The 12,252-nt window shown below is 36.0% G+C and overlaps 1 protein-coding gene across 4 annotated transcripts in view; it reads right to left on the bottom strand.

Moving 5' to 3' along the window:
- The window catches only part of Sema3a (semaphorin 3A), a 470,490-nt gene that overhangs the window by 63,936 nt on the left and 394,302 nt on the right, over nt 1–12,252 (bottom strand). For all 4 annotated transcript variants that reach the window (XM_008762702.3, XM_063285863.1, XM_006235990.5 and 1 more), the window contains one exon: nt 10,548–10,667. In XM_008762702.3, coding sequence (XP_008760924.1) covers nt 10,548–10,667 — 120 coding nt within the window. The remainder of the gene's footprint in view (nt 1–10,547; nt 10,668–12,252) is intronic.

A 12,252-nucleotide genomic window follows, 5' to 3' on the forward strand; every position in this document is an offset into this window, starting at 1 on the left:
TGACTGACAATGAAGTAAGTCTGATTAGGAAATAGATGATCGATTAACCTGATTTCTATTCTCTTCTCCCTCTTTTTTTTTTAAACTTTTTTAAAAATAGTAATGGAATAGAGAGAAATGTCCTTTAGAAATTGTATTTTTCTGTAGTACTTCCACACCCTAAAGAACATTTAAATATTCTAAGTAATTAAAAGTGTAATGACTTGGTTTTGACCTCTGTGTTAAAGAACTGTCTCAGAGAGGGGCTGGGATTATAGCTCGGTGCTTTAGGGCTTGTATAACATACATGTGGTCTTGGGTTCATTCAAGTCTAACTCCAGAAAAAAAAAAGAGTTATCAGAAGAAATTTCCTTTTGTTGCTAGTATCAGAATATTCTATAGCGACTGGACTTAATAACACCTTAAACATAGAATATATGTTTCTAAGAGGAAAAAATGATTGGGTAATTAATGTGTAGTTTCAAGACAGGACCATTAAATAAAGCAGCTATACATTTTTATATAAAACCAAGATGATAAAATCATTAGCAAGGACCACTATGGTCAAAATTGCTAATCCTCCATAATGTGGGTTATTTGTTCTTCAATGTTGCTTCTGAGTATCACAACCGAATGACAGCTGTACTACACTGAACACATCCTGAGACTGTATCGGCCTGATGAGCTTTGTTCTATTTGCCAATGCTGTATTCCTCACCCTGGACAGCATGCCCATGGCCCTCTGCAAATGTGTGTATCGTATGAACAAGGAAGGAAATAGATGCAGGTACTACTATGAAAATAAATAATAAAATTTCAGTGTTTAAACCCACTTATTAGGCAATCATATTTTCATATCAGAAGAGCAATTATACTATGATGTTCAGATTATACTATATTCAATTATACTATATTCAGATACCTGCTGCTTGATCAAAGTTACCTGTACTTATCATAATATAATACAATATGTTATTATATTCTTGCTTAATTTTAAAAGGAAATAAAGAGAAATTAAAAAAAAACAGGAAGACTGTGCATTGGACTTTTCCTGAAACCGTAATTTTGTTAGCATATTGAATTTTCCTCAGCTAAAATATTTCATATGGTGACAGCAAAATCAACAGCAATTGATCAAATTCTTAATGCAATTGATTGTCTCATTGGCCCATCTTAACTTTATAAAATTTTCAATAATATGAATTGTTAGTATAGTAAGATTTTTCTTCCATATATATACAAGTCAATAAAGTTTTGTAATAATTAGTGTATTTTGCTTTCTAATTTCAGAACACACACACACACACACACACACACTCACACACACACACACAGAGTCTAGAATGAACTATGTAGATCAGGCTGTTTTCTAAGTGAAAGAGTCATATATATATGTATATATATATATATATACATATATATATGCGCTTCTGCCTTATGAATACTGGGATTAAAGATTTGGGCAAACAAGCTCTGCATTTATTATTTTTGATTCTTATTATTTTTATTAAATTATACTACACATTGAGTCTGTCTTTTCATAGGTTTGTGTAACTTTTTTGGTTTGTTTTTGTTTTTTCTTCCTTAGTATGGTCGCACTAACTATATAGAAGTTTGACATCAATTTGATGTTAGCCTCGTAACTACTTAGCTTTAAGGATCAATGTAAGAAAAATTCACTCGTTTTTGAATGAGTCAAGAAATAGCATATAAGCTGGAAACAGACTATGCAATTTTAATATTATACAGCAAGCTAAAGAGGCTCTGTATATCCCAAAAGAAAAAAAATCTTTCTGCTGTCACCAATTTTCTGTACACATTCTTTTTATAACTTTATGAATATATAAAAGGGGTAGTTCACTTTGATGTGGAAACCCTAGAATCCTTTGTAATTACTCATTAAATGAACCAAAAGGAGTATTTGGCTTTACACAAATATAGACAAATTTTTACACATATTGAAGAGGCATGGCTTTGATGGATCCCTTATGCTGTCAGCCTGCATTAATTCCAAAAATAGTTATTATTTAACAAATCAGCCTGTAACATAATGAGCAGTATGCTTCTGATGTATAACACTGTGTCCATTTCATTTATTAAATTACTATAATAAATCCTAATTCACATTCTAGGAATATAATTAATTTAGATATTTTTTAAAGAATCATAATATCAAATGAATAAGGTCACATGTAACACATATGCAGAAAACAAAATTTCCATTTGATAAACAGTATATTGCTTACAACTTGGGAGAAAGGAGACTTGCCTAATTTTTTCTGTCAAATGGCTTCTCAAACACTATATCTTGAAATGTTTCTTGTAAGAGTACCTAATGTACACAAACATTCTTAGTAATACTATCAGATATTAAAAATATTTAATATCTTTCCCTTGGAAGATGTGGTGGATGTATTTTCTTCAGAATGCATAGGCATCATTGAAAAAACCTTACAGACTTAGGTGAAAAAATAGACATTGAGTTAAGTCACTTTCACTGGTTTCTTCTAGGTGTTAGCTCATGGGAGAAGCTTACTTTAAAGTGACATGATCTACTTAGGTAGTTTTTTTAGCTCAGAACCTGAAAATTCCAAAAGTGTTCTGAAACCAACTAGCATCAACTGAATTTTGATGCTTTTATTTCTGCCATGGTCACTTGGCCAAATTAAATGTTTAGTCATCCACAAGCTTCGCAACATAAAAACAAGGAGGGCAATTTTTTGTTTTTGCAATTTTGTTTTTGTTTTTGTTTGTTTTAAAGAGGAAGGGGCATTTGAGCATACATAATTCATGACAGCTGCCTGCCTACCTCAGCTAAGGCACAGGGGAGGTAGCACCGTGAAGAATCTTAACACCATTCAAGGCTTGTGGATGTCTCCTTGTGAATAATTTGAAAGTTAAACTATGTGGAATCAGAAAAGTTGGTTTTCCTAAAGTTACTCACATAGGCAGCCACTATTTTGTCACAGTAGACAGCGATGACTATCACTGACATACTGTCACATGTTAAGATCATAAGACTAGAATCTTAATGGTATAGCTAAGTGGTAGCATTGTACACACGGAAACCAAATTAACATTAAAAACACATTTCCTCAAGTTTCACTTTTGTTATTGTTGACTTGAAAATTGTCTGATAATTTTGTGAAATACGATACGATGTTATTGGTTACTTTAAAGAGAAAATATGTACCGCTCTCCGACGTAAGCACAGGTGCTTCATGTAACACAAGTGGTTATGTAAGAAAACAAAAGAGTTTGAGACATTAGGGAAAGCAATGGTAGCTGAGCCTGCCTTTGAGACCCTGTGAGGCCCTATGGTCTGTCAGCCTTGGTCTGTTACCTGCAACTATTCCATGTCACTACATTCTGCTCTGAGCACCCACAGAGGCAATTTCACCCAACCACAAAAAACAATATGAAATACTGCTAAACCATGAAAAAAAAACATATGCCCATAGAAGACACGCTTTCCATATTCAAGTGGGGAATTAAGGGGCACTGTGATATATACTGATATACCTTATTCCAGGGTTTATGAGGCAGAGTCATTAAAGACTTTCTTATTTAAGAAATGCAGATGACAGATCCTGTGATAAATATAAATGTGCTTTTAATTGTTCCTGAGGCTCAAAGTGGGGACATTTAAAATCCACCTGGAGAGTGGTAAAGGAAAAATTAAAAAACAAAACACAAGGAAATATCACAGTTGAATCCTATCAGCTCGATTTGAGTTGATTCTATTAAGGTTTAATATGGGAGAGGTCCCAGAATTACATGATAACTGTCTTGGATGAAAGGAAAATCTAGGTTTAGGGTGTTTTGAAAATTAGATGAAAACGACTTTTTTTGAATGGGAAAGCACTGTAATAGCTATCAGATAGCTTGTTCCTTAGGGAGATATCCACAAGCCGTACCACAAAGAGGAAATTATATGTGGCTTAAAATGTTAGGCATATTATAAAAAGAAATATAATACACTTTGGTTGAAATAAAATTTTATTATCAAACATTTCATTTAGAATACTTGCCTATGATATTTGTATGCCTATAATATTTTTAGGTATAATTATGTAGGCTAAAATGTATAAAGTAAATAGCAGAATATACATCTTCTGCATGAATATTTTTGACTATGTTTTCCATTAATTTTTGTAAGGCACTTAAAGATTACACTTCAGGTAATAGTTCAAGTTGGGCAAAGGTGCATTTTATCTGCTTTGAAAAATAGGTTATTTTATAGCTTTTTAAATTTAGATACCATCAGAGCAGCTTGGTTCAAATAAATTTCCTTCCATTTTGAATGCTCCTGTACTCTTTTCTGAAATAATTTGAATCAAGCCTATACACAGTATTCAATAATATTGTAAAATGATTCCTCCCATTCATGATTCGAATGTAATAAGTGGCTGTTTCTGGTGAAACTGCCTCTGCCATTAAAATTCAATGGCGTCAATTCCTGTCATCCAGCTTTATCTGGCTGAAATCCGTTAATTCCCAGCCCCTGCTGTTGGGGATCTCTAGGCTCATCATACTTAACCTCTGCAGAGCCTTCTCAGAATGGAATTTGTTTCACTCCATTCAAGGCTTCAATAGCTGAGCAAGCCACACGCAAGTATGCACTGGTCTTTTACCCTGAGCACACTAATCTGATTGTTTTTCCACTCTACAAACTCTGGGTCAACAATCAAGCTGCCGCCAGAAACTAATTAATTTGCAAACGGGCTTCTGTCTTCACAGAGGGAAAGCTTTTGAGTTCGATGTCAGGGAGGCCAGTCACACCATGGTTACAGGCATTGTCCTGGTATCTACTTCTCTGGGTAAATCTCTTGCCTGATGCCCCTGCACAGAGGACCCAGATTACACAGTTGGCAGTAAATCCCTATTGAGGACAACAAGGCTCAGAATGCCTTGACACTGGAAGAGGATATTGGGACAGACAGGAGCAGCATTCACCAAACTGATTGTTAATCAAGAGGGAGAGAAATGAGGGGAAAAGGAAGTGGGCTATAAGGAATTTTCTAAGCTATCCTCTCATCTTTTCTTATGCAAGTTTAATTTCAAATCTAAATAAACATTGCACTACTTACCTTACCTTCTATTCTTATCAGTCAATTAGCCTGTCAATAGGTGACTCAAAATTAAACTATACATCAAATTGGAGAACAATATTGCTTGGACCGTCATACAAAGTATTAAAATCTTAAAAGTTTAATTTAGATATGTTTTTTATAAAGGCTTAAAAAGAATCAATTTCATAGCATGTTTATGATAATGTCTTAAGCTTAACAGTAAATAATTTTTTACCATTATTGATTTGTTCAAATAAAACTGCTTTAAAGTAAGATACCTTTTTTTTTTTTTTCTTTTTTTTTCAGAGCTGGGGACCGAACCCAGGGCCTTGCGGTTGCTAGGCAAGCGCTCTACCACTGAGCTAAATCCCCAACCCCAGTAAGATACCTTTTATACTAACGTAATACAGCTGGTGCGAGTCTGGTGCTGGGGCTACATGGTAGCTTTTGGTTCTTTAAAAGAAAGGCAGGTTTAGTAATTTCATATTGTATTTAAATTATTGTATTTAAAGGCTAGAACAATTTCGTGGTATACATTACAGATTATGCTATTGTGAGATATGTACTCTTTGTTAGATAATATTTTTTGGCAATCCATTCGTGGAAAATACAATGTGTGATGCTGAAGACACACTGAAACATGGAAGGAGACTTTCATGGCCCAATCCTAGAAAAGGACCTGAAACAACACCCCCCGGGAAAACGGCTTCTAATTGGTTCTCTGGTTGGTTTGTTTGTTTTGGTTGTTTATTGTTGGTTCTTTTTCAACTAAAGGAAATTTCAGCCTCTGGATACAGCACCTTTTCATATAACCACAAGTAAGGTTGATTCAGAAGCTTTCCTCCAATGGTCAGAAAAATATTCTCATTTACTAAAGCCACGGAAACAATGAAAAAAAATGAAATAATGAAGAATTCTGAGATTGTATAAAATAGGTAATTCATTCTGCTTATTAAAAAATTCCATTGGACCTCTGACATGGTTTATATCTTCAACCATGTTGGAATTAAAATTGTTTATTAAAAGTGTTTTACAGGCGATTCAGGACTGGGCCTCTGGTTCCAATATTAATCTGCGCTCTTGTAGTTTATTTGAAGTCATGTTTCTCGGTTTTATTTTTCTAAAAATGCATCCTGTGCAGAAATTTGAATCTTTGGAGAATGTGCAATATCCTAGTACATGACCACAGAGGAAGTTCCTCTGGTTCCAATGAGGGCAGAGCATCCTGGTATGACTGTGAGACTGGGAAAGGAAGTGGAGTGATGACTCACATACCATTTCAATTACAGGAGTGGAAAAAAAAGAAAAAAAAAGAAAAGAAAACAAGCGGGCCAGTTTATCCACAGGCACGATCCTTTTAGGAAATTCCACTAAAAGAAAACAGGTCTTCCTGAAATGAATGGGAAAGCCTCACACTCTGGGCATGTAATTAGGTCTGTTTGTGTTCACCAGGCTCGGCTCTCTCAAGGATCTGTGCGGTTTCATTATACTGAAGCCAGATCAGGTTGCCCTTTCACCCTCTCTCCAGGATAACCACTGACAGAGAGCCCTACACATCTCCCCAGCGTCCCCTGGACAAAGAAGTGTGGTACAGGACAACGCTAGCGAGAACGGAAGTCTTGCTATGACTCTGAATCTCTGTGCTCTTTGTATATTGGAATGCATCCTTTTTCATTTCATAGTCAATTATAGGTCGTGGTCAGTATTACCTTTCCATCACACATAAAGGTTAAAGTCAGGGAGAAACATCATTTTAAAGCTGATGGATTTTCATTTAAAGTATACAGCAGTCAGTATTAGTCGAGGACATGAATGATGTGGAAAACAGTCTTCATCAAATAAAAAAAATGTGGGATGGATGTAGCCATCCATCTAGTCTAATGAATGACTAAAGAATACAGTAACTAGATAGCCCACTAGGCAGCGGAAATTTGTTTTCTAACCACAAATATACGCAGAAAAAGCTAACCTATTTTCTAAATTATTAGAAGCTGAAATTAGAATCGAAGGTTAAAACTAAAACATATTGAGAGAATTTATGAAGCACAGAAGGGAAACATGACTTTTAGCACATATCAAACCAATCTTGTATATATTTGATTTCAGAAATTATTTTAATCACTAGGAAAGTCAAATTAGGGTTCTGTCTTTGATCTAAAACACAAGGACAGCTATAATATACTAACTTGTAAGAAAATCCCGTAGATTTCATATATTTAAAATTTTTAATGTCAATGTATGATTTCTTCTAATTCTTTCAGGTTCAAAGTAGACTAAAAATATTATTGGTATTATTACAAAAGTGTGGTTTTTTAAAATATTAAAGTAGTGCGGCTATACTTAAAAACTCAAGATATTTCAAGATCTACTTCTAGATAACAATATTTTTGCTTCTCTTTATCATGAGCAAAAATCGTCACCTTACATTGATTCATTGGTTCATCTAAAGCCATAAAGCAGTTGGTGAAACACAAAGTGAGATGTGCTTCCAAATTGCTTCAATGCCCTGAAGACCACTGAACATTGTCTTACAAGGCAATATATTATATGTGGCAACAGTGATGATTCTGTAGTGTGTGCCAATGCCTCAAAAGTTATTCATTTTATGCACACACAAATGTGTAAACATTATGTTTCCAATGTTCTTTTTTTCTTTCTCTGAAATGCTATCTCATTTCCCCAAGCCTGTGTTTCACAGGCCTCTGGCCCTGTCATGAACACGCCTGCATCCCCACACTCACAACAATCTGGTTCTGCACCCTGTCAGATGGAGCCTTTCTGTTAATTTCAGAAAAAAAAAATCAGTTCTCACATTTAGTGCTGAGAGACTGATAACTGAATTCTCAAATGAACCACACATTTTCAGAGATGAAGTACAGAACTGTGGACAATGCCTGTGTTTTCCCACAGTATACATTCTTCAGACTCATCTGTCAACGTGTGTGTGTGTGTGTGTGTGTGTGTGTGTGTGTGTGTGTGTGTGCATCATGAAAGCAACTTTAGCTTGATGACTTTTTCCTTAAGGCCATAAAACATGAAATGGATACTATGCTCTCTTTTGTGTTATTCCATCTTCTAATCAGATTTTGTTTCTCATGGACAGCGAAACCCTCTAAGAGTACTAGGGTTCTTAGTAGATCAAAGACGCTTTGTTCCTGAATAAAAAGCAAAACAAACATTTTCTCTCCCACACAAATATTTCCATTTGAGAACAGGCCAGATAGTGATGTCGTACGGGGGTTTTCCTATGAATTTTGCTTTCCCACACCATTCTAGCTGCAATGATTGGTGGTGGATAGTCAACAGTTCTCTCTCTCTCTCTCTCTCTCTCTCTCTCTGTGTGTGTGTGTGTGTGTGTGTCTCTCTCTCTGTCTCTCTCTCTGTCTCTCTCTCTCTCTCTCTCTCTCTCCATGCCTTTTCATCCAGTCATCATCTCCTCAGTTCTTCCCTGGGATTTCCAATTTCTCAAAGCCTGTAGGCATCTCGATATTTCCTATCCTGCTAGTAGGGTAGAAACTTGACTCTATGTCAAATGCCCTTTTATTGTTGTGAGGTTTGTACTCAGTCATGAATATCATCATGCTTATGTATAATTAAAACAACAGAAACTTTTGGGGGAAAAAAAGCAAAATTTGAAGAAGTCTGGAAAAGCAAGAAGTAAGTTGCTTTGGCTTCTTTGTCCATTTCAGGTACAGTGGAAAAATCCTCCACAGCAGATCCTTAATGGAGCTGGATGAAAAGCTACAGAAAATCAGGGGTGTACTTTGAAAAACAAGGTCACGAGATAGACTATTGCTGGAAAAAGTTAAGTTCAAGTCAGTTGACAATGGGGGAAAATCTTGTGGATAAAAGTCCCAAGCAAACATTGAACTTAATCATACGTAAAGACACATTTTTTTTTATGTAACATAATGGTATAAAAATTCCAGGTCAGGGGGAGACATTTTAGCAAACAGAAACGTAAGAGGGCAGGGTAGATGACTCAGGAGTTAAAGATAATATGTGTGGTTTCTGCTAGGTGTGATGGCTTCCTCAACACCCACATGGTAGAAGAAAACCAACCCCTGGCCCCAGAACTCACACACTGTGCCCTGTGCACACCCACACATGTATGCATACATACACACATGTGCATACACAATAAGTATAACGAACACTAAAAGAGATAAGAACACCACAATAAATTCAGTTTAGGTGAATTAGGGAAAGCAGTAATTCAATTAAGAAAAAGGCAAAAAGAAAACATGACAGACACAGTCCACATCTTTGCAACTGACACCTAAGCAATAATAGTACAATTAAAAGCATTGACAGAGGAGGAAAGAGATGTTGAGCAGGGAGACTAGAGCTCTATTTTATGCCCTGAATGATCACTTTGAAGGGACTGATTCAAAATAATAATGATTCCACCCTCCCTTGAAGGTTTCCTGAGATCTTGATGTGATTTTTCTTTTTAAATGGTCAAATGGTTAATAGAAGTAATGGCGTGGGAGGTTATGCTTCCCAGAAGTGCTGTGGATGCTTAGAGAACAGAGCTAGCATTCTGCTGAGAATGTAGATGACCATGAACTTTCATTCATCAAGGGAGCCTGTACAGCGAAGTCAAACTCCAAATATGAGACATTAGAACCTAGCAACATTATTTCATGTGATTAAGGAAACAGATATACAAAATCTAGATTAAGACATAGAAGTCACTGCCTTAATATCAGATAGAAAATTATAGAAGCATTTGATTGTTTCATGGGTAAGTCAATAATCAAAACATAATAAACTATATATAAATATATATTTACCGTCTAAATCACAATATGTATTATTATTTAAGCTTATATATTTTGCACATTTAAACAATGCTAAAATAAGTGAGAGCAATTTTCAAAAAATATTTTTCCTCAAGCGGTTAAACCAGCAGTGCTTGACACAGAGGAAACTGAGATCTCACTGCAGATCTAGACTGTACTGGGTAGATGGAGCTCTTCATTTGGTTACCTATAAAATTAAATCTTTTTTGTTCATTTGTTTGCTTGCTTGTTTTGCTTTTGTTTTTTGCTTTATTTGAGAGATGTAAGGTTCATTTAAATTTTGAAAACATTAAAATGTCATGTACTTAGCAGGGAAAAAATTTAATTATGACAAGCCTTGGAATGAAACTCTCAAAGCAATGACCAAACACATGGAGGCAAACAAAAACTGTCCCTGAGATATGTTGTACGTCCTTGTAGGACGGTATCTTTTTTCCGTTACCTCCCTTCCGTAGCTTCGGGCCAGTTCCTTTCTTTCTATAGTTGACTACTGGCACAAAAACGAATACTCCCTAAGTTGTTAATCATCTTTTCTTTTTTTCCCATTTTCTCACACCCACAGTCATGACGTCAGCACCTTTATCTTAACAGCCGACTAAATCTAATGTAACTGTGTGTCCCATAAAAGAAAATATTTTCAGTGACAATGGGTGACATGCCCTGTGCCTGTGATCTCACACGTACAACCTACCATTGAGCCACCGGGAGTCGTGCTGCTCGGTCCTGATGGGATGATGGTGCCCCAATGTTCTGAAGATAGCAAAGTCTCGTCCCATGAAATCCGCAGCAGTTCCAGAGTACAACTCACCATCTGTGTTGTGACAAAGGGAAACCAAGCACATATTATTAATTGAAGGGATGCAGGGAAAGCAAGCAGCAATAGTATAATTTTCCTGTTAAGACAAATGCTATTCCCATCATTATGCAAAGCTACTTGTATTCTATCCTTAAGTCCTGAAAGAAGGGGGTCTACAGAATGAACATTGCTACGTTACTCATTCAGGAAATAAGAATGAAGTCTGCTTCAGTGACCATAGCTAAGCATGACATTTTTGTATTTTCATCATTGATGTACTTACACAAAAATGCAAGAGTTAAAAATTATATTCACTGAATAGTTTGCTTTTGCATGGGTAAACCTCTTATGGCTCAAAGAACCTTATTTTGCTCGGTGAAACAAATATCTGAAAATGCCATGTGTATAACATTTTAATTGTAATCAAATGTTTGGTGTACCATTTTCCAGTAGAATGAATATACAATATTTTATTGTAAAAACTAATGTTTTTTCTTGACTTCTTTTTTAATTTAATTTTTACACCAGTGCACTGGTGTTCATGTATGTGTGTGTGCACATGTGTGTGCATATGTGTGTGTGTGTGTGTGTGTGTGTGTGTGTGTGTGTATTTCCCTGTGGATACGTACACATTTCTGTAAGTGTGTGGAGTCCCAAACAAATTAACCTCAGATGATGTTCTCCATTCCTTTTCAATTTGCCCTCACTGAGCAAGGTTCTAGAGAATCTAGAATTTACCAGTTCCAAGGAGTTGGCCAGATGGCTCCCTTGAGTTCTTCCTGATTCTACGCATTGTGTATTGTGGTTACAGGTAGCCTTTGCAATGCCGGGCACATTTTTCTGTGGGTTCTAGAGAACCCAAAATCTGGTTTCCCACTTGCCTTGCTATTACTTTATCCACCTAGCTACCTCCCAAGCTTACATTTTATCTTTGAATATTTCCAATATAGAACACATTTCAAACTGGTATAAGACATTGTAAAGTCCAAATCTAAATCCTCAATGGGACCTCAGATTTAACAAAGCTCTTGAAGCATAAGCAATTCTGGAAACCCCAGATGGAACTCGGTGAGTTTAAGATTCTATTTCTTTTGGTGATTTGCCACAGAAACGGCATGGACCCTCAGTCATAGTTTAAGACTGGAAGAGTCATTATCAGGAGCTAAAAACAAGAAGCAAGGGTGGGAAGAGGAGGACAAGAAAGAGAAGTTACATTAGCTGAGTCCCATTCTGTGCTTTCCAGGAAGACAGCCTCTGCCTGGATGTCTTCAAATGATCTCACTCAGTTCTGTCGAAATCCCATGGAGAAAAAAAATAATGTTGCCCCTGATTTACACTTCAGGAAGGCTAAGGTGTTCAGCTCAATGTTTAGGGAGCCAGGGTGAAGGTTCAAATCCAGGCCCCTGCTTAATTCTAAGGCTACCATGCTAAAACATAGACCTTTCGATTAAATGAAGATTGCCAAATTTATGGTTTTTGTCACTGAGTCATATTCTTTCTTCTAGATAACACGTAATTGCCAAACTACTTGAAGTGAATCACTGTTTTTATGAAGCAAAATAAGTGAAGTGGTAAAATATGCTCCTACAAATAATACACA

This window comes from Rattus norvegicus, chromosome 4, assembly GCF_036323735.1.
Source record: "Rattus norvegicus strain BN/NHsdMcwi chromosome 4, GRCr8, whole genome shotgun sequence".
NCBI classification, from domain to species: Eukaryota; Metazoa; Chordata; class Mammalia; order Rodentia; family Muridae; genus Rattus; species Rattus norvegicus.